The following is a 21,458-nucleotide window of genomic DNA, read 5'->3' as shown; positions in this document are numbered from 1 at the left end:
CCAGACACTACACTTGAAATCACGAGAGTCTTTGTTTCAATCAACTTTCTTTTTACAGCTGTTTTGTATTTAGTGTATGTGTGGGGTGCACACGATATGGTGTTGGTGTGGAGGGCAGTCCCTTGTGGGAGTCTGTCTTCCCCTTCCTTCAGGCGCACCCTGGGCAATGGACTCAGATAATCAGGTGAGGTCACAAAGGCCCCTTCCCTCTGAACCATCTCGCCAGGGTGAGTCTTCAGCTTACTCTTCTACATTGCTGTTCATCACCAAAGGAAGTCAGGACTGGAACTCACACAGGGCAGGAGGCAGGAGCTGATGCAGAGGCCATGGAGGGATGTTACTTACTGGCTTGCTTCCCCTGGCTTGCTCAGCTTGCTTTCTTATAGAACCCAGGACCACCAGCCCAGGGCACCACCCACAATGGGCTGGGCCCTCCCCCCTTGATCACTAATTGAGAAAATGCCTTACAGCTGGGTCTCATGGAGGCATTTCCTCAAGGGAGGCTCCCTCTTCTGTGATAACTTCAGCTTGTGTCAAGTGGACACACGAAACCAGTCAGTACAGCTATGATCTCGTATTTCTTAGCCAGGGTATAAGATTCAAAAGGGCCAAAATCCTGAACTGAAGTTCCCAGAGACCTTATAGAATCCATGCTGACAGGAACTTGTTAAAACTAACTCACACTAAACAGACGTGCTCATCTCTGGTGTGATGGGAGAGGCGTGCCCACGTTCTCCTCAACTGCTCTCCACCTTCTTTTTGAATTTATTCATTACATTTATTTACTTATGGGGTGTGTGTGTATGTGTGTGTGTGTGTACGCATGTGTACACCTCCTAACACACTAGCAATGGTCCAATGGAGAAAACCAGGAGCTCGAGTGATTATACTGAGGAGTAAGGAGAGGGAAGGCTGAGTGGAAGCAGGGCACTGGACAAAGTTGCTTTGTGACACAGCGTCCTTCACGACTGGTTCCGTTCCTTAAAGGATGAGCTAGTATGTTAGAAACGGTGAAGAGTGTGGTCATGAAGTCTGGGCAGCCACAAGCCCTGCTGACACCTGCAAGGATTTAACTTCATGGTCAGCAGCAGTGCCTGCCTTAGAGTCACAGAATCCTTGTTGGCTGGCCTCACCTTGGCAACTTGACACCCAGGGACACAAGAGGCTGTGTAGGGCTGAGCCTGTGCCCCGCCTGCGGCCACTCCTTGATCTCTCATTGGCCCAGGCATCACAGAGTAAGTGTGGCTGTCACAGGTGTCACACAGCCCCCATGTGATGATGGGCCTTACCGCACTCACCAAGCTCCTCATCACTTGCCTTGTGATACCAATGGGTTGGTTTCTTTGTTTTTTAAAGAGAGATCTGCCAGTCCTACTTTAATGCTGCTGCGATAAGAGGCATGTGCCACCACCCCAGGACAGGTATGTTTCTTACTGGGAATGGGAGTGCTTCTGCATTCTTTTGTGTTTTAACAATGGGAAGTTGTAAGATTTTCCACAGCTGACAACATTGCTTCTTGGCAGCATCCTGAGCAGGAAGGAGCCACCACTCCATGCTAAAGAAAAGCATGCACCTCCTGCAAGTGCCACAGTGGCTGTCCAGCTCAGTGGGCAGGGAAGGCATAGCCCTTTCCCATACAAGGAGGACCTTCCACACCTCCGCCTCCTGCGCCTACGCTGAAGCTGCTGCGAGCTCACGACCATGCCTGTCCCTCTTCAGCAGATCTCACCTTCAAAGATCTCCCCCTTCCTGAGTCCCCCTTTCCTGCTTCCACATAGACTTTCTTCTGATTTCCTCCACAACCTGAAAGCCCTTTTTATATTTCCTTTTACATTTATTTTTGTGTGTGCACACACATGTGCATGTGCGTGTGTGTGAGAGTGTGTTTGTATGTACAGGTGAGCAGTGCATGTGTGGAGGTCAGAGCACAGCCTATGGGAATTAGTTTTCTCTTTCTACCGGGTGGGCTCCAGGTATTGAATTCAGGCCATCAGGCTTGGTTGTGCACCTTTGTGCACGGAACCATCTTGCTGGCCTAAGCTTAGTAGCTTTCTAAGGACCTCTCTATAAAAACCTAAGTCAGAGGAGGGCGACCCTTTTCCTATGACCCTCCTATCTGATATGATCATCTGACATGATCTCTGAGGCCTCTGAGGCACAATCTGTGGACATGTTAATTCTCTTTTCTGTTATGTTTCAGGGCCCAACAGTCTGTCCTTGCCAGTCCTCAGTTCTAGGACCTCACTCTGACCCTCCTGAGCACCCCTTGTTTCCTGTGGGGATCACCACACTGCATCTCCGTGATAACTTCCCACTTTAACCCTGCTTTAGGGCTTGGTTTCTGACTGTCCACTGGCTGGAGGTGCCATGCTGTCTCTCAGGACGGTCAATCCAGGCAGGATGCAGGAAGTCCTCCCTGTTACTTGTCTCCTCTCCTCTGTTCTCCACCTCCGTCTTGTTCCCCACTGTGCCCCTGTGCCCTGCTCACAGGGTCCCTACTCAGAGGCCTGGCTCCCTCAGTTCCCAGAGTGTGGGGTCTGAGTCCTGCAGCTCTGCTACACACAGCCACCACAGCCTGTGCCTGGAGACCTGGTGGACTCTGTCCGCCATGTCCTCCAATGACACCTTCCTTTAAGTTGACCTGGCACCTGCACACCAGGCCCCACCCACAGACTAAGATTCTTCCTAAATGCTCTCCGAATCCCTGCTTCGCCTGTAAGGGCTCCACATGGCACTGTGGTGGCTGCGGACTCTGTCTTCTCACACTGGAGCCCTCTAGTGCTGTACTGTAGGGAGCAAGGTGGTGTGGGGAGAGACAAGGATAGCCAAGGAATGTCCAGAAAAGGAGTGAACAAAGCCCTCAAAGACCTGCAGTGTCTGTGTACCTTTCTAGATCCTGGGACAAGCTTTCTCAATGAGATGCACTCATGATAATAGGGGTGGGAGGTGTTTCTGAGTTCCTGAGAAGACAGACTCTATTATGTCTAGAACCTCCCAGTGGGCATTGCCTCAGGATGGAGCACATGAGGGGACACCACGTAGCTGCTCCTGTGCAGACATTTACCTGAAGGACTGCACCTGTCGAGGCTCCTTCTGGCTCTGCTCCCGCAGCCGGCACACATCCTTGGAGACCTGTCTCATCAACCTCTCTGCGTTCAAGTCTTGCTTCTGCTCCTCTTTTGTCTGCTCAGCCTGGCAAAGGAAAAACAAATTGAAACCTGAAGACTACAGGGCTAAGCTGGGAGGCCAAGCTGGGCAGTCAAGGGTGTCTTCAGCTGGGCAGCAGGGACAACACCCACACACTCAGCTTCTGCCAGAGGGCGGAGGCGCTGCCTGATCCAGGGTGAGTTAATTTTAATCATGTTTACGATTTCTGCATCTGGAAAACCTAAGAACTCTCAAAAACAAACAAACAAACAAACAAACAAACACAAAACAAACAAAAAACCCAGACCAAAATAGCGAACCCAAACAACAAAGCATAACCCTCAACTCCAGCAGGCTTTCCAGGAGGCTGAGCCTCAACTCCAGCAGGCTTTCCAGGAGGCTGAGCCTCAACTCCAGCAGGCTTTCCAGGAGGCTGAGCCTCAACTCCAGCAGGCTTTCCAGGAGGCTGAGCCTCAACTCCAGCAGGCTTTCCAGGAGGCTGAGCCTCAACTCCAGCAGGCTTTCCAGGAGGCTGAGCCTCAACTCCAGCAGGCTTTCCAGGAGGCTGAGCCTCAACTCCAGCAGGCTTTCCAGGAGGCTGAGCCTCAACTCCAGCAGGCTTTCCAGGAGGCTGAGCCTCAACTCCAGCAGGCTTTCCAGGAGGCTGAGCCTCAACTCCAGCAGGCTTTCCAGGAGGCTGAGCCAAAGACGCCTGCCAACGCCTTCCGCCTTCCGTGCCTGTCCCCCCATGTTAGCCAGGTAAAAAGCCTCACTGGTGTACAACCAGCTACTAAGCAGTATCACACGTGTAGAGCTCAAAGAACCTCACAGGAACCTTCTCAGTGCCCACCCTCCCCTAGGGCCCTTCTGGAACCAAGTTCTCACTGCGACTAATCCTTTACTAAAACCCATTCTCTGTGTCACTTACCGCTGGTGACATGGAGATATTTTGCTATATGTATATATTTCTATTATATATTAAATATATATACTTTATACAAATGGACCAGTAATATTGCTCACTAATGACAGCTTCCACATCTCATTCATTTGTCACCTAATCATCAAATCCATATTGATGGCCTTCAGTAAGAAGAGTTAGTGGTGAAGACGGCAGACTGAGGCAGTCCTGTCTACTTTCAAATTCCCCTTTGCTCACTTGCTAGCTCAGAGTCTGGGCAAGGGGCCTGGCTAGCTCTGGGCCATAGTTTCTTTGTAAGGACTTCAAAGGTTTGTCTGGGGCTTAAACGAGCCAGGCCACCCAAGTCCTTCAGCACCTGAGCCGACTGGCCACCCAGTCTCCTATCTCCTGTCTACTTGGTCCTGTCAACATTTCCTGCAGGCTGCAGTCAAACACAAGGTAGGGCAGGGCTGTGAACAAAACAGACAAAGTTTAACAAACGAGAAAAAACGAGAGAGAAGAGTAGAGAGCGTAATATGTATAAAAATTAAAAAGTGCTCTTTTCACTCCAAGTGACAGACACACTCCCATTGTCACTGTAGCGGGACTGCTCAGTGGGCTTCAGCCACCTTCCCCTCAAATGGAGTCTCCTCAAGGTCCTGGTCGGCCTTGCCCTTCCTCAATAACCATTACAGAACTTGCTTAGTTTCTGCTCCCCCCCACAATGAGAGAACAAGACAACAGTATTAGTATCTTTGCCGTTTTTCCAGGTCAGCCTAACTTTCAAAAGTGCTAGCATATACATATATCACTTGAAGGGTTTTTCCTTTTTCCTTTTATTTTTAAAACAAAACACCACCACCCTCTGGCACCCAGGCCCTTTGGCATGTTGACAGGGAGACAACCTGAGGAAGAAACAGATTCCTGCTTCTTAGGAAGAACAGAGTCCCGCTCGCCCACCCCTGCCTCTCCTCTGCCAGGAAACTGGCTATTCTCTATGCTTCCTTCAGACTGCAGAAAGGGGGACTGGCCTTCAGTTTCAGGATGGGAGCCTGGCCTGCAGAAGGCCCAGTGACTCACTACAGCCAGGTTAAGGGCCTGACAGAACACAGAGCACAACAGTCTTAATGTACAGCCCCCGGCTTCTCGCTCTGCTCCCTAGGCGGGAAGCACTAACATTTGGTTTATTATAAACTATTAAAGAGGCTTTCTACTGCCATCAAGGAGGGCTATGGAGGATGAGGCTGAGGGTTGATGGGGGAGGCAGATGCAGTGTCTTGTGTGGCTTAAGCACTGCCTTTTCCAGGACACACAGATGGCCATTGGCAGGGTCATCTGTAGGCACGTAATGCTGACCTGAGGAGAATGTCACAGCATGTGCATGCTGCTATGTCCATGAACGCACTGTCCGGGGTGTGAAGGAGAAGAGGGAGAGGCAAATGTCCACCTCTGCAGCCATAACGAAAGGTCCACTGCTAAACAGTCTGGATCGTCAGATGTGGGGAAAGCATGGGATTCATGCGGTTTATCCACCCAGACTTGGTAACAAAGACAAAAGCCATCCATGCTCTGGGCTCCAGCCATTTTTAAAGCAGTATCAGTGGCCCTGGTGTGAGCCCTGCATTGCTGCTTGTTGCAAAGCTGTCATAGTCAGAGGGGGCAGCGACAGTGTGTGAGGGGTTGGTAACAGCTGTGACGGGAGTCCTTCCTCCAAACTCAAGTGCAATTTAACTGTCCTTCTAACACCACTAAGGGCTGGGGCCTCTGAGGAGTGTCAGACCACAGGACCTGCCCAACAGGGCACATGTGGCCTTAGAGCCGTCGTATCTATTTCCACGTCTATCAATGGGGATATCTTATTCTTCGGCTCCACCCCAACCCCCAGAGCTTCCCCCTTCTACTCTCATCTTGGTGGCAGATTTTTGAGACCAAGCTCATTAGAAAGCACAGCTCAGGATTTTGTCAGGACACTGGCATTCCATCCATGTACACATGACTGTAGCCACCATAAGACACCAAGGGGCTAGACATATGCTAGCTGTCAACATCAGACAACCACAGATCATGCTGAGACGAACTATCATTTTACTGAGGAGAATTCCGAAGTGTCAACCTTTAAGACAGGTTTCCAACGCTGGAATGGGAAGCCTGGTAGAGAAGGCAAAGGAGCTCTCCACCTCTAAAGCAAAGGAGCTTTCCTCCTCTACACCTTCCACTTTCTTACCCCTACAGAGTGGAGTGGGGCCAGGGGCCTTCCATGTGTTGGGCAAGTGCCCTGCCACTGAGCTTCAACTCTTATATTGAAATCTTGGTAATTCTTGTTTTATTGAGACCATGTTTCATGTAGCCCAGGCTGGCCTTGAACTTGCTATGTTCCAAGGAAATCTTGGAACCTGTGGTCCTTCTACCTCCAACTCCTCAGGGCAGGGATTACAGGTGTGCATGTTCATGCCCCGTCTTATGCAACACTGGGGATGGAGCCCTGGGCTCAGGCACTCTAGGCCAGCACTCTACATCCCCAGCCTCTCCTTGAGCTACATTCAAACTGGGAAGGAATGATCGCCAAGGTTTCCAGGCAGTTCTGAGCTCAGGATCAGATTCTGCATTATATACAAGACCTCACCTTGTGTGCTGCATCTGTCTGTGAGCAAAGCACATGCAGCGCACAGTGGTAGCCAGCTGCTAGCAAGGGAGCCACCCTCAAGGCACCTGAAGGCCCCCACTTCAGGACAGTTCCTGGGAATGGAGAAACCAGGGCAGCACGGTGCTTTACACCAGGATGTTAGGAGCATTCAGATTGATATTCCTGGAGCCTGCTGCAGTCCAGAGCACAGGGTCTACGGGTCCTCACACCACGGTCCGTGTGTGTCTCCCCTCAAGCCCCTGCACCCCCGTCAGTTTCTCATCAGTCTGCTGCTCTCTTCCTCTCACCAGTAAATGGAGATGCACTCACTCTCGAGTCTCAGAGGGAGTGGCAACAGAATGGAAAGTAGATTGCAAAGGGCTAGTGAGCTTTAAGGACCCTATACAGACAGTCACCAAGGAGAGGGGACTCATAGGGCACTATGACAAGGAAAAAGCAAAGGAGCAGGGTCTGCACAAGGCCCCTGGAGTCTACACCTAGGCTGAAGACACCAAGAGTGACCATTTGCACTACAAGACGCATTTTTACAGCAACAACTGTCCAAAGTTCTGAATTCACTGGCTGTTGGGTTTTAAATTTCCTCCATTTTCCAAGCACTGACTAGATTACAGAGCAGATCCAAGGGTATCATGGGTGTGGAAGGAGAAGACCTTAATGCTTGATAAATTTTGAACAATCCAACAACAGAAGAAACCCCACAGAATAAGAGTGAAACACACGCTTAAGCATCAGAAAATAGTGAATTGTGACTCTTAAAGTTCAGAAGGGGCCTTCATCCTGTTCTGTAACAGAGATACTAGCTATATCTGTCAGAGCTCCTCTGACTGCTTTGTGGGATAGATAATGCCTGACCTTGGGCTTGGAAGGAGCCTCCCACTCTAGGCACCAGGCGTACACAATCAGTTTGCACCATCCTTTCAAATAGCGCCTCTTAGAGAAGTCCACAGGCGTCCACTGCGCCTTCAAGACTCTCAACAGTCAGCCTATGCTGCCTCAGCTCCAGTGAGGGAGGGTGAACAGCCATGGCAGACCCACGATCAACAGTGTACAGTTCCAACTTTCCTTCTCCACGTTTCAGTCCATGCTCCACCTGGAGTTTATTTTTACATGCTGTCTTAGTTTTTACATGCATTGCCATGACCGATACAACTGTTATTAGGTAAGGCATGTACCTGGGGCTGGCTTACAGTTTCAGAGGGTCAGTCCATGACCATCACAGCAGGGAGCACGGTGGCAGGCAGGTAAGAACAGGCAGGGGGTAAGAACAGAAGCACCTACAGAACTGTCCACAAACCCTTCTCAAACCAACCCTCAAAGCTCATCCCCAGAGACACTCCCCCTCCAACAAGGCCACACCTCCTGACCCTGCACAACAGCACCACACCCTGAAGATAGAACTCCCTTAGTGAGCCATTCTTATTCAAACAGCACAGGCTGAGCAGAGACAGAATGCACCTGTGCTCTGTGTGGCAAATCCATTTTCTGGTGCGGGGAATTAAACCCAGGCCCACATGGACAACATAAAATGCTCTACCATTCAGCCACGTCCCCAGTGCATTTCCACTCTTCATTGTCCTCTGACTGACATGTCTCCTGCCCTGCTCAGGAGTGCTCTACACATGTGCGTCCTTTCCTGGGCTCTGTTTAATAGAGCAATTCTCAACCTGTGGGTCACGACCCCTTTGGGTGTTGGATAAACCTTTCATAGGGGTCACCTAAGATCCTTGAGAAAACACAGATATTTACATTATGAATCAAAACAGTAGTAAAATTACAGTTATAAAGTAGCAGCATGAGGGCTGTTAAGTGTCACAGTATTTGGAAGGTTGAGAACCACCGACTTAATACCTGCCTTAATCTCCTGCCTCTTCCGACTTCCACACTGTTGAACTACTCGTGATTACTTTAGTAAGTCCTAACTTCTGCAGGGTGAATCCCCTCCCTTCTTTTTCTTCAACATCGATAAAAAAGTAAATAGGCATTTAGCTGGGAAATAGACTGGATGGGACGTTTTAGGGAGACAGTCGCTTGTGTCCTAGTAATTCTTCTGTATTAGTGACTGATAAATTATGGTCTGTCATCTATTTTTCAAGTGAAGTTTTGCTGGAATACTGCCATAGTCATGCACTTACATTTTTTTATTATTTTATTTTTAAACTATGTCTGTGGGTGGGTATGTGCATGTGAGTGGCAGGATTTGCCCCACCCCAGCTTTGCTGCAGGCAGTTGTAAGCAGCCTGCCTGGGTGCTGGGATCAGAACTCTGGTCCTCTTGCTGAGCAGGGAGCACTGCTAACCTGAGCCATCTGTCACCCCTTCCTGACAACCCCTTCCTGACAACCCCTTCCTGACAACCCCTTCCTGAAAACCCCTTCCTTACAACCCTTTTGGCTGCTTCGAATGGTGACTCAGGATGGCCTCAAAGCTAAACATATTCACTGAATTACCCTTTGGAGAAAGGCATCTTGAACCTGTTTTATTTGAGTGTGGTATAGTTCGGTAGGCACTGTAAAGTTTGTAATTTTACCTACAATACATACCAAATTTACTACCTGATGCTATTCATTGATAATGTTACAAATGTCAATACTTAAGTTTTACAGTTCTTTCTGGCTGGCACATAAAACATTTTAAGGGTTAAATACAAAGCTTCCACCAGGGCTCACATGCTGGAATTTAAGGTTGTGCAGCCTGAGTGGAGGGACTGTGTCTACGGAGGGTGCCTGAAAGGTCAGACGTTGGCCCTGACCTCTAGCTCTCTGCTTCTGACTTGAGAAAAGACCCACCCACCCCCACCTCCACCCAGCATCCTCTGCGTGTTCAGGGACCATGCAGCCACTGCCTGAACCCTTCGAGGCTATGAGACCAAACGTGCTCCTCCTCCTTTGAGGTGCCCTCTGTTATGACGGTCTAGCTATGCAATGTAACTCACATGGAGGGTAGAGCAGGTTCCACCATGTGTTTGCACATCTTGCTAACTACCTGTAAGAACATGGCAATTTTTCCCACTCAGATTTTTTTTTTTTAAATGTAGGCATCTGTGCTACCAATAATCACCTGCCAATAATTACAGCTTTTTTTCTTTTCGGTTGTTTTGCTTTTCTTAGGGTATTGACTGCAGCTGTTAACACAGTGCCGAGTGTCTGTCTGTGTGGTGGTGAGCGGCACCCCAGGCTCATATGTCTTTTGAAAAGATTGGAAGGATTAGGAGGTGTGGCCTTGTTGGAGGATGTTGCTGCTGGGCAGTGTTTAGACGTTTCAGAGGTCCATGCTAGGGCAGTCTCTGCCTATGGATCAGGGTGCATCCCTCAGCTCCTCTTCAGCGATGGCCTGCTTGTTGCCATGCGCCATGTCTTGGCCATAATGGACTAAGCCCTGAAATGTCCCCTCTCTGCAATGGAACAGGGACTAACACAGTTTACTTTGGTTGTTGTTATTCTGTTGTTTTGTTTGTTTTCTGAGACAGGGCCTCACCCTTTAGCCCAGGCTGGCCTGGAGCTAATATGTAGACCAGGCTGCCTCCAAATCACAGAGACCCATTTCCCTCTGCGTCTGAAGTGCTGGATAAAGGCCTGGGCTACCAAGCTCGGCTGATTTTACAGAGATGATTTTGGTTGTTTCGTTTGGTATTACATCTGGTCTCGGTTATTTTTCATTAGGTTAGGAGTGTCATGAAAGTTTTAAATATTAATGTCTACTGAGTTTTATCAGTATTTACATATACCTATCAAGTTGCCTGATAGTTTCTCTCTGAAATCTGTTAAGAAGGTATGCAAATAAAAAGTTCAATATTAAAACATCTTTCCATAGTTCAATTTAGAAACAGAATATATAAATATATTATTTCAATATAGAAAACAGAAATGTGTTTTAAAAAAATACGGCACTAGCTTTTGTTTTCTGGGATTTTATTAGGAGTTCTGCATTTGCTATCGTAGAGACATCAGCCTGTGGTGCTCCCTTCTGAGAACATCTCTGGCTTTTAGAATTAGGTATTTATTTAACTGCAGAGATGGAAGTGTGGCATGTTCTGAGTATATGGAATTGAGACAATTTGTTCTTTAAGATTTTGGTGGAACTTACATGTAGATTTGATGTTTCTTGATGGGATTTTAAGTTTCTGCTGTCACTTTGTTAAGAGATAGAGGACTTTTAATGAGTTCTTTGATTTTTCTAGACGTTTGTTGAAATTGTGAGCATACTGTGCGTAGGGCACCCAATGACTCTTTAGATCCTAGATTTGTCCAACTGCTCTGTTCTCGGTACTGTGTAGTTGTTTTTGTTGCTATAGCAAAACACCTATGAGGACACCTTGCAGGGAGAAAGGTGGCTTCCCCAGGCCAGCAGCTCTGTTGCACCTGAGCCCACATATGGAGGCAGGCAGGAGGTCACATGTGTGGTGGAGCTTGGAGGGTCCTTTGGAAGGAAGGCCTTTCAAAGGCTCCCCATGACTCCCGTTCCCCAGCTAGACCTGTGCCTTCCAGCAGCTCCTTCAGCTACGAAGGCTTTTGCTGAGATCTTAAAGCTCTTGTGGTCCAGTCGCTTCTCAACACTGCCACCAGGTGGAACCAAGCCTTTTGGTTCAAAAGACCAATTTGTTAATGGAGGGTCCTTTCCTACCAGAAACTTCAAGGAAGTATGATCTGTACTTTAGATTCCTAGCCTAAGGATTACATTAAAAGAAAATAGTTTTGGGGTTGGGGATTTAGCTCAGTGGTAGAGCGCTTGCCTAGCAAACTCAAGGCCCTGGGTTCCGTCCCCAGCTCCAAAAAAAAAAGAAAAAGGAAAAAAAAAAAAAGAAAATAGTTTAAGCACTTGTAACATACCAACTGTATGAAAAGTTCTACTTGAAGATTATATGTAGAAATTAATAGAGATTGCTAAGCAAGAATATAAATCCTAGCCCTGGGAATAAACCAATATTATACTTAGGCAGATTCAGTAATATCTAGTTAGTTTGCTTACACATTAGAAACAGTCCCTTTGAAATGTTCCATTTTTGCTAGGCAGAGTGGTACATATTTGTAATCCCAGTACTTGGGAGGCTGAGGCAGGGGGATTACATGCTCTCTTTTGTGTTTTGAGACAAGGCCTCACTATACAGCTCTAGCTGTCCTGGAACCCAATAAATATGTGGACCAGGCTGGCGTTGAACTTTACACCGATCCCCCTGCCTCTGTCTCCCAGGCGCTGAGATTGAAGGCATTCTTAAATGTCAGCCCGAGCTATTTAGTGAGAAGCTATCTTAAAAACCAAAGAAACAAAACCCCCAAAACAAAAACATAAAACCCTACAATATAATCTGTATGTGATAGCATTCGCCTTTAATCCCAGCTCTGGAGTCAGAGGCAGGGGAGTTTCTTTGAAGACAGCCTGGTTTACATACTGAGATGCCACAAACTAACCAAAAATTTCCAAAACCCAAACAGACCAAGCCCCCAATTATCTGTTTATTCAGTGACTTAATTTTATTTTCTATACATGTTTAGGATAAAAGGCAAATGACCACCATTAAGTGAAATGTAATCTTTGAAGCAGGAAAGTGAAAATTAGAAAGAATAAAATTAGCAATGTCTATAACTCCTGTGGTTGGTGAATCTGCAAGGTGCTGAAATGTAAATAATAGGAGCCACTGGCTGAAAGACAAGAAGTGTGGAGAGGCTCCCTTCCTGTCAGACTGCAGAGCCACCTGCCTGCTTGGGGCTTGGGCGCTACTGTTTGTAGCTTGATGGACCAACCCTACCCCAGCAGACATTGCAACGGTACGGTGGCCACGCCCCAAGTAAAAGGATGGGAAGATGTCCAAGTTGGGAACTTCCTCTAAGGTGCCACCCACGCCCCAAGGGTCCAGTTGCACTGGCCCCACCCAGTGGGGGACCCGGACCTCTGTACCTGCTTCTCTGCTTGCTTCAGAAGCTTCTGGAATCTCTCGTCCCCCAGCATGCCTGGGGGCAGGTCGGTCTCTCCCTGGGCTTTCAGCTCCTCCAGCTTCTGCTGTAGGCCTCGCAGGGCCTGCAGCTCGTCGTTGAGGCGACTCTGGCGGGTCAGGGAGGCCTGCAGGTCCAGCTCCAGGTCAAGAGATGTGCGCACAGGGCACTCCTGAGCAGTCCTCCTGAGGGTGGGCTGGCAGACTGCCTGCAGAGGGAGACGACAGGGACCCCTGTTTCTCTCTCTGCCCTTCCTGCGTATGACAGGAGGCAAAACTGGACACATAGCTTGCTCTGGCTAGGACAGTGGGAAAGTATCACCCCTAGGCAGAAGCTTGGCAAAGGTGCCCTGAGATCTACATTTCTGTGACTGGGGACACAGCAGAAAGCCAGAGAGGGAGGCTCCACCAGCCTGGGACTGAGAGTAGCAAGGCTGGTCTCAAGGCAGCCTGCCACAAACTAGTCGCGGAGTATAAAATAAAGCTGTGCCACTTTAAACTGCGGAGACTTTAAAACCCGATCATGAGTCTGTCTTTCAGTCCAGATGCTTACATCTACTTCCACTACGGTCTCCCCAGGACCCACCTACCCATCAATCAACAAATGAGGTAGGCAGGAGCAATGACTGCGGGCGGGCGGGCGGGCGGGCTTACTGTAGACAGAAGGTTAGGGAAGGACGCAGTGTAGGGCTGTGCTCAGCAGTGAGCTGTGAATTCCTGTCTTACCCACCAGAAGAGGCTGTAGAGAGACAGAGGATTCGGGGATGAGGCAGGCCTGCTTGAGAAAAGGACTTAAACTGAGATAGCAGGAGCAGGACCATGAGGAGAGGATTTCTTGCCTGGATTCACAACAGGGGGATGGAAGCTATGGGATGCCTAAGAGTGAGAACAAGTGCCCTAGTTTGGAGATCTAGAGTAACTACGACGGTCATAAGAATGTAAATGAGGGGGCCCTTCTCTGACTCAGTTATACTGAGACCTTGCCCAAGTGGAAATACTTATTTTTCCTTTAATGGTGCTGGAAATCGAACTTGGGACCTTGTAGTTCTAGGCATTTTATCAGTAAGTTATACCCCAGCCTTCTTTTTATTTCAAGGCATATTTACCAAGTTCAGCCTCCCATGTACCTGAGAATATTTATGGGCCCTGTCCTGAAGCAGTTCTCTCCAAGGTTGAAGAGCTGGACTGAGCTGACACTCACACTTGGTCTGTCGGTTCCCTGTCAGGCAGGAGGAGACATGTCCTCACGTCTCCTGGCCCTGATTTGGTGTTGATTAAGGATGGAAACGGGTTTGCCCCAGCCTCAGTGAGCTAAACCGCACATCTATGGGGGCTTCACTGTCTCCACCATGTCCAGCTCTTGAGTAATTATGGGAGAATTTAAAACGGGCACCTCCCTTTGGGAGCAGGCATTCTACAGTGGGTAGCATAGGGGTGCTTTGTAGGGTTTCTGGGGGAGAAGGGGGTGTTTTTTTCTTCTTTCTATGTCCCGTCTTCCAAAGCAGATCTTACTTAGGGGTGGCAGCTTTGTGCCGTTTTAACCAGAAGTGGAGGGGCTGAGCGGGGCTGGTTACTCACAGGCTTAGTTTACAGAGCTCCTTTAGCTATACAAAGGTGAATCCTGAAATGTCGCTTAACCCAGGGATTTTAGCTGGTTTTAGGGAAGGCAGATACAGTTCCAGTAAACACCGGGTGGCATTTTGATTTAGGAATCCATCTGAAAACATGTAGAGGTCTAAGTGCAGCGCATAACAAGTTGTCTGCACGGCTGTCACGCTGTGAGTCATGGGGTCAATGCTGTGCTGAGCCCTCCGACCACGCCCTGCCCTTCCCAATGTAATGGCAGTGCAGCTACACTGACAATGAAACAGGCAGTCATGCAGTGTAAAGCACGGAGGCCTCCAGTCAGTGCTGCTCTTTCCGCTGAGAGCTCATGGCTGAGCGCTGATTGCCAACACACTGCACACTAGTCCTTAAGAGGCTCCATGCACTTTTGCTGGAGTGTACGTGTGTTTGTGTGTAACAGGCCTGTGCATACCACCACGTGTGTCAAAGTCAGAGGACAACTTTTGAGAGCTGGTTCCTCACCGGGGCGAGGACTCTTGTTTCTGCTGCTCTGTGTGCCCCAGCCTCGCTGGCCTGTGAGCTTCCAAGCAGCTCCCCAGTCTCTGTCCCCACATGGATGAGATGCGTGCTACCACATGCAGCGTTTTCACTTGGGTCATCTGCCCTGAGTGGTTAGCACATTTACTCAGGAGCCATCACCCCAGCCTGGGAAAGATTTCTGACTCTAAAGCGGGGGAGTCGTGCACTCAAAGCATTTGCAGGCTTAGATATTTCTCGCTGGGCTATGTATGTGTTAGAGAAGGCAGGGATTGCATGAAGGAAACGATGTTACAGAACCTAGATATTTAGTGATGAGATCTATGTTGGACAAAAGAGGGCCAGAAGACAAGGCTTTTCCAAGCTGGGCGGTGGCGCCGGCATGTGCTGTGGCATTCTTCCTGGGGACACGTGAGGACACGTGAGGACATGGCTCCTCCTCCCTGACAGGCTGACTAGGAAGATCATAAGTTCAAAGACAGAATACAGAGTGAGTCTGAGGCCAAATCAGGGCCAAACTACGCACCCTGGCTCAGTAAGTGGCTCAGAGCTGCACCTCAGGGGCCTCAGTGACCAGCCCGAGAGCTGGCAATGGACACCCAACCACTCTGGAATTTAGGGTCATCAAGTCTGGCTCGGGGATACGTACCCTTTTGACACGCAAACTGCGTCGCTCAGTGGAGTTTCTCACAAACAAGGACTTTTTGGCCAAGGTTGAGCTGTCACTGTCACTGCGATTTAACTGGTGACAAAGACAAAAAGAACAGACAACAATCACCAAACAAGCAACAGAGCTGGCGGCAGTCGGGACAGAGGCGTTCATGGGATAAGGCCGGTATCGAGAGGCTACCCGCTTCTTCCGCTTCTCTCCCATGCTGGTCAACCCAGGGCCTCACACAGGCTAGGGAACAGATCAACCACTGAGCCACATCCTTAGCCCACGAGCTGTATTTTAAAGAAACTCTTTCATAAACAATTTCTTCCCTACTCTTTGGTTTTTTGAACTTAATTTTCTTAAACATCTTGAAGAGCTGCCTGCCTTTGGACGCATGTGAAGGTAACTGGTTTCGTTTTTCGTAATGAATCCCGTTCGGCCCTTGTAGCTCACAGGTGGTTTGTTTCTCTAGAGGACAGCGCTCAGAGCCTGAGCTGCCCAGAATGCGCATGCCCACTCCTGTTCTGGCTCAGGCTCAACAGAAGGTCGCCTTATCAGCAAAGGCTGCCCAGAGACTCCTGCCTACAGCCTGCCATGGGAAAGACCGCCCGCCGCACTTCATGGCTTCTTGGGCATTAGGGACTGGCTCACTCACAAGGACAAAAGATCGAAAATGGAAGGGGGCAGGGTCTTTGGTTCTAGAAAAGTTTCCAATAAAAGTATTTTATTGCCTGAATAAGTTTGGAAATTTAAAAGTCTGTCTCTTATTGTACATAATATTAAATTACTTACTGTGATTCATAAATAATTCATGAAATAAAATTTGGGAAACTGATGTAAATCTAGTAATTTTCTTCACAGGACTGAGTCTGATTTGGGGACTGGAGGTCTTAGAACATGATTTTTGTTGTAAAATCCAATTTATATTTTCTCTTCAGCGAGATTAACATGGTTAGAAATGCATACGAAATAGGCAAAATACATTTCTTAAGTTACTTTGTTTCTAAACATAAAAGTTCAACAACAATTCTTAGCATCTAAATCCTTAAACTACTTCTTTGCCAAGTAAATTCCATTAGGGCCAGCAAGACATTGAGTGTTTGGGAAAACAAACCGACTACAAGAACCCCCAGGGTATGATACTGTACACCTGTCCTGCAGTCTTTCCAGGCATTAGTGTCTCCAGTCAGATGTGCAGCTCCCTTGCACAGCTCCTGGTTATTATCGGGCCACTCACTGGCGGGGGGCGTGGCCGCCATGGCTGGCCACTCACTGGCGGGGGGCGTGGCCACCATGGCTGGCCACTCACTGGCGGGGGTGTGGCCGACAAGGCTGGCCCCTCAGCAGTGCTGCCCCTTACCCTGCAGATGTACTGGCTCCTCTCGCCTGGGGAAAAGGTTTGTGAACGCACGATCACGCTGCTTCTCACAAACGGATGGTGCTGAGAGCTCAGGCTGCTGCGGTCTTTTGGGCGAACTGCAATGTTGCTGTCAACTGCTTCATCTGTATTCGTCTCCTTATCCACCTGCAATGAAAGTTGGCGATTCATCAGGAGCAGACAGCAGCATGCGAGTGAGTGAGCAAAGATCGAAAGTTAGGCAGAGACTCCTCCACCAGTGCTGCGAGCAAGGCTTGTCTAACAGAGAACCATGTTTCAGAAAGGAGAGAGGGGAGGCGGCTTTCTACTTCGAAGAATCTTATTTGGACATGTATTATCGTTAAACTGATCTTTGTCAGAACATGGTACGATGATAAAAAAAAATGATTAAAAATTCAATATAGCTTCTGGAGAGATGGCTCAGTAGTTAAGAGCACTGGCTGCTCTTGTCGGGTCCCAGGTTCAATTTCCAGCACCCACACAGCAGCTCACATCTATCTACAACTCTAGTTCCAGGGGATCTGCCTCCCTTTTCCTGTCACTGTGGGCAAGCACATGGTGCACAGACATGAGGTAAAGTGCTAACCAGTTACAGGCTTCCATTATACAAGTGGTTGTTCACCTGCAATAAATCAGATGCTGTTCCCTAAACCCAACTCTCCAGAGCGGTTTCTCTCCATGCCCTTTACAGATGCATGGGCACTGCAGTCTTGTTAGGGGAATGCCCTGGTAATGATGGCATTTGACAGATTCTCACCCAAGGTCATGTTGTCTGTGCATACTTCCTAGGTGTGGTGGTCTGGATATGCTTGGCCCATGGGAAGTGCTACTATTAGGAGGTGTGGCCTTGTTGGAGTAGGTGTGGCTTTGTTATAGGAAGTACATCACTGTGGGGGAGGGCTTTGAGGTCCTAAGCCTCCTTCTGGCTCCCTGTGGATCAAGATATAGCATTTCCAGCTCCTTCTCCAGCACCATGCTCCCACCTTGATGATAATGAACTGAACCTGTGAACCTGTAAGCCAGCCCCAATTAGATGTTGTCCTTTATAAGAGTTGCCTTGGTCTTTGGTCACAGCAGTGGAAACCCCAACTAAGACACTGGGCCTAACCAAATCAATGTCATCTTCAAAACAGGTTCCTGCTAGCATTCCAGCCAGCCAAGGTGAACTTGAATTCTTACTTCATGTTTCACACTGAAATAGACTTGCAACTTGGTACCATTAAGCAGCTCCTGCCCCTGATGTCTCTATAATAGAAACAAGATTTGTTTGAGATGGAGTCTTGCCATGGGGCCCAGGCTGGCCTGACGCTCATAATCCTCCTGCATCAGGAGGGCTGGCCTTATAGGAATCACCACATCTAGGTCAGAAAATATTTAATTAAGAAATATGTCTTAGTCGTTGTTTGGTTGGTTGTTTTGGAGATGGGTCATGTATATGTCAGCCAGCCTATATGCTCACTACAGGTTATGCCGCCTTTATCTTCGAGTGCCAGGATGACAGCGATGTGCCCACCGTGGCTATTTGTTCTGTAAGCACTGTACCAACTCAGCTATTCCTCGAGCCTCAGACAACGTCTAACATTCACAGAGTTGAGAGACCAAGGAGCAAGTACTGCTTCTGCCAATATAACGGAAGAGTTGACCTTCTGGGCCCGTGAAATGCTAAAGTGCTTTCGATGCCGAGTGGTGACAGGGCCATAGAAGTCTGTCAGCCATCCGTGGGGCCCACTGCTGACTGAGACGAGAAAACAAGGAACCCCTTGGGTGGCGTCTCCAAGGCTTCCCTTCAGGAGGTTGCAGCGAACATTTACCAGGGTGGGAACCGCAGTTGCTGGCTGGCCGGGGTCTTCAGTGCGCCCCTTCTCCTTCCGACACTGGTCTCTGCTTGTCCCAGGCCCCCTAGTGCATGGACTCGGGTCTTCTGGGCAGTGACCGCCCTCTGCCAAGTGAACCCCAGACTCTTTCGCAGCCACAGTTTCGGCAGAGGCCTCTCTTAGCATCGTTAAACTATGGTGAAACAGAACAAAACAGAGTCATTTTCATTATGGCAGGCCTATGGAGGCGTGGTCATCCATCTACCTGCGATCGGAGACACACTGTGACAGCTGGAAGCTCTTTGACTAAGTAGACCAAGAAAAATAGGTTCTCACTGTATGCTTCAGGAATCCAGAGCAAAATCACCACTAAAATTACCACTACAAAAATGCTGTTTATGAAACTTGACCAAGTCTCTAGATATTCAACAGAAATATCCAAGAACCACAGACCAATTTTAACTTCAGCATGTAAACACATAACATTCACTATAAAATAACTTAATATTATCAGTTCATTGTACTATCAGTCATAATTCTTGATTATTCTTCGCTAAGGCTTGAGGGTTGCGTTACTAACTGTTCACTGTCAGGCAGGCAGGCAGAGACCTGTGCAGACGTTTGTTACTGAGCTACCCGGTGACTCACGGCCTCACATGCTCTTCCTTAACAAGAGCTGTGGCCTGCATGTGGGTGGTGATGAGAACAAGACCACACGGCCAGAGAGACGGCCCGGGGTTAAGAGCACTGGCTGCTCTTCCAGAGGTCCCAGGTTTAGTTTCCAGCTCCTTGTCAAGAGTTCACAACCCTCTGTAAGTCCAGGTCCAGAGGATCAGATGCCCTCTTCTGGCCTCTTGGGGGAACTGCATGCACATAGTGCACATGTATATGTAGACAAAATACCCATACGCATAAAATAAAAATAAATAAAAATATCAAAAGATATCGTTAAAGAATTTGATCAGGTTATACAGAATGTATACCGCAGGACTGCGAGGCCTGGAACATGGCTTGCTGAGTCTCCTGTCTTGGAACTAGAAAGATTCTTTTCCACTGACTTTTAAATGTCAAGCCTTAATCACAACGGGTGACATATTGGCAGACTGACACAGACTGTTATTAAGTATCTGGCCATGAAAGGAACACAAGGGAGAACGAACAAATACTACAGTGAACTAAAAGTCCCCCTTCTTAAAGCTACTAAGTATAGTCCTTGAATTAGTAGGAACGTTAGATGCTTAAAGACACTAGGACAAAGCTGATGGCCTCTCCCACCGGGCGTTACCCACTGTGTCCCCATGCCTTACATCACTGCTGCAGCCCTTCCTTACCAATGTCCACGACCAATGTCTGTGACATTCCTCGTCATGCTGAGTGTCTAACGTGTTTTATCATTACATGTAACATACACAGGAGGGCAGACCTTACTTACTCGCTAACAGCAGTCCACCACACATAACAGTAAAACGACTTTCATAAGTTGTTTCATAAAAGGACTTTAATCTTAATTCGTTTATAGATGGAAGCTACTCAAAATGGAGGCATTTGCTAAAATGTCTTTTTAGAGAACACAGAGAACTCCTGGGAGATGACCCTTCACATTCGGACACACAGAAACACAGACACATAGACACATGACCTGGAATCCTTAAAGGATGGGCTACTGACACAGAGAGGAAACTCAAGACCAGTTCTGCAACGGTAACAAAAACTTTGCCCAAGGACAGCCTGAATGGCGTTTCTAATCAAGGGAAATAAGTCAGTTTTACCTCATCTATGACTTTACAGCAGTGGCTCTCAACCTTCCTGATGTTGTGACCCTTTAACACAGTTCCTTATGTTGTGGTAAGCCCCGAACACAATACTGTTTTGCTGCTACTTCACAATTGTGGTGTTGAGACCATCATGAATCATAACATAAGTATCTGTGTTTTCTGATGGTCTTAGGTGACCCCAGTGAAAGGGTCGATCAGACCCCAGGGGTCCTGACCTACAAGTGGAGATCCACTGCTCTGTCATAAGGTTTCTGTGGCTTTCTAGATGAACAGCTTGAACAAAAAGTCAGTGCACAGGACGCAGCAAGAGAGAAGAGCCCAACCAATGGGCTAACTCTGCCAGGCTCTCCACTCCTTTTGCTAACTCTCCAATGACAAGGAGAGGCTCCAGCCAGCACTCCCAGATGTCACACTGTTTCAAACTAAGGGCCCCCAAAGTTCCTTGGAGAAACTAAGATTGGTTACTGCATACCAATCTTCCCCTGGACCCCGATGCTCTGGCCTCAGTTCCTCCTCTTCCTCCTCCTCCTCCTCTTGGGCCAGTTCTTGCTCCACAGCCAACAGCTCAGCTGAAGTTCTCGCGAGTAAGGCTGACACAGCGTCCTGCAGTACAGAAGCCAGACGGCAGTTAGCGCCACACACTCCAAATATGATGTGAAACAGCTTGTGCCAGACCCACTTCTCCTGCTGAGAACAAATATGAAAACTGAACAAAATGAAACCAAAACAAATACAAATTCCCAGATGTTACAGAGCAAGAGGACTGTCAGGGGCTGTCAGGCTGTCAGACTGAGGTCCCAGGGAAAAAAGAGATAGAAGAAAGATGACCATCACTGCCAGTGTTTCCTCCACAGACATTTGTCAACCTAGGCATGGGGCCTGCGGGGTGAACAGATGGGCTGCCTGGAACGGCGGCCCCACAGCCCACAGCGTGAAAAGACCAGCATGGAGCGCAGAGCTACCAAGGCAATCCACATAAAAGAGGTTGGAGGAAAGGAATGGGGAGGTGGGCCCCGCATTATATTATCCAGGGTGTTTCTGTTCAGGCTTTTGCCTTTCCTAAGCTGCATCTGTACAGAGCCAGACACAGAGAAAGCCAAAACCAGCTGCTAGCAA

The 21,458-nt window shown here is 48.4% G+C and overlaps 1 protein-coding gene and 1 long non-coding RNA gene across 5 annotated transcripts in view; one reads left to right on the top strand and one right to left on the bottom strand.

The window, feature by feature from the left end:
- The window catches only part of Wwc2 (WW and C2 domain containing 2), a 163,434-nt gene that overhangs the window by 2,707 nt on the left and 139,269 nt on the right, over positions 1 to 21,458 (bottom strand). For all 4 annotated transcript variants that reach the window (NM_001109111.1, XM_063275643.1, XM_063275644.1 and 1 more), the window contains 6 exons: positions 20,815 to 20,945; positions 18,565 to 18,760; positions 16,736 to 16,900; positions 15,370 to 15,462; positions 12,584 to 12,826; positions 3,065 to 3,192 (listed from right to left, as the gene is read on the bottom strand). In NM_001109111.1, the coding sequence (NP_001102581.1) occupies positions 3,065 to 3,192; positions 12,584 to 12,826; positions 15,370 to 15,462; positions 16,736 to 16,900; positions 18,565 to 18,760; positions 20,815 to 20,945 (956 nt within the window). The remainder of the gene's footprint in view (positions 1 to 3,064; positions 3,193 to 12,583; positions 12,827 to 15,369; positions 15,463 to 16,735; positions 16,901 to 18,564; positions 18,761 to 20,814; positions 20,946 to 21,458) is intronic.
- LOC134482501 (uncharacterized) lies at positions 176 to 1,800 on the top strand. Its single transcript, XR_010058701.1, has 2 exons — positions 176 to 1,421; positions 1,524 to 1,800. It is a non-coding gene; the product is annotated as an uncharacterized LOC134482501 (long non-coding RNA).

This window comes from Rattus norvegicus, chromosome 16 (assembly GCF_036323735.1).
Source record: "Rattus norvegicus strain BN/NHsdMcwi chromosome 16, GRCr8, whole genome shotgun sequence".
NCBI lineage: Eukaryota > Metazoa > Chordata > Mammalia > Rodentia > Muridae > Rattus > Rattus norvegicus.
This window is presented reverse-complemented; position numbering and strand designations above follow the sequence as displayed.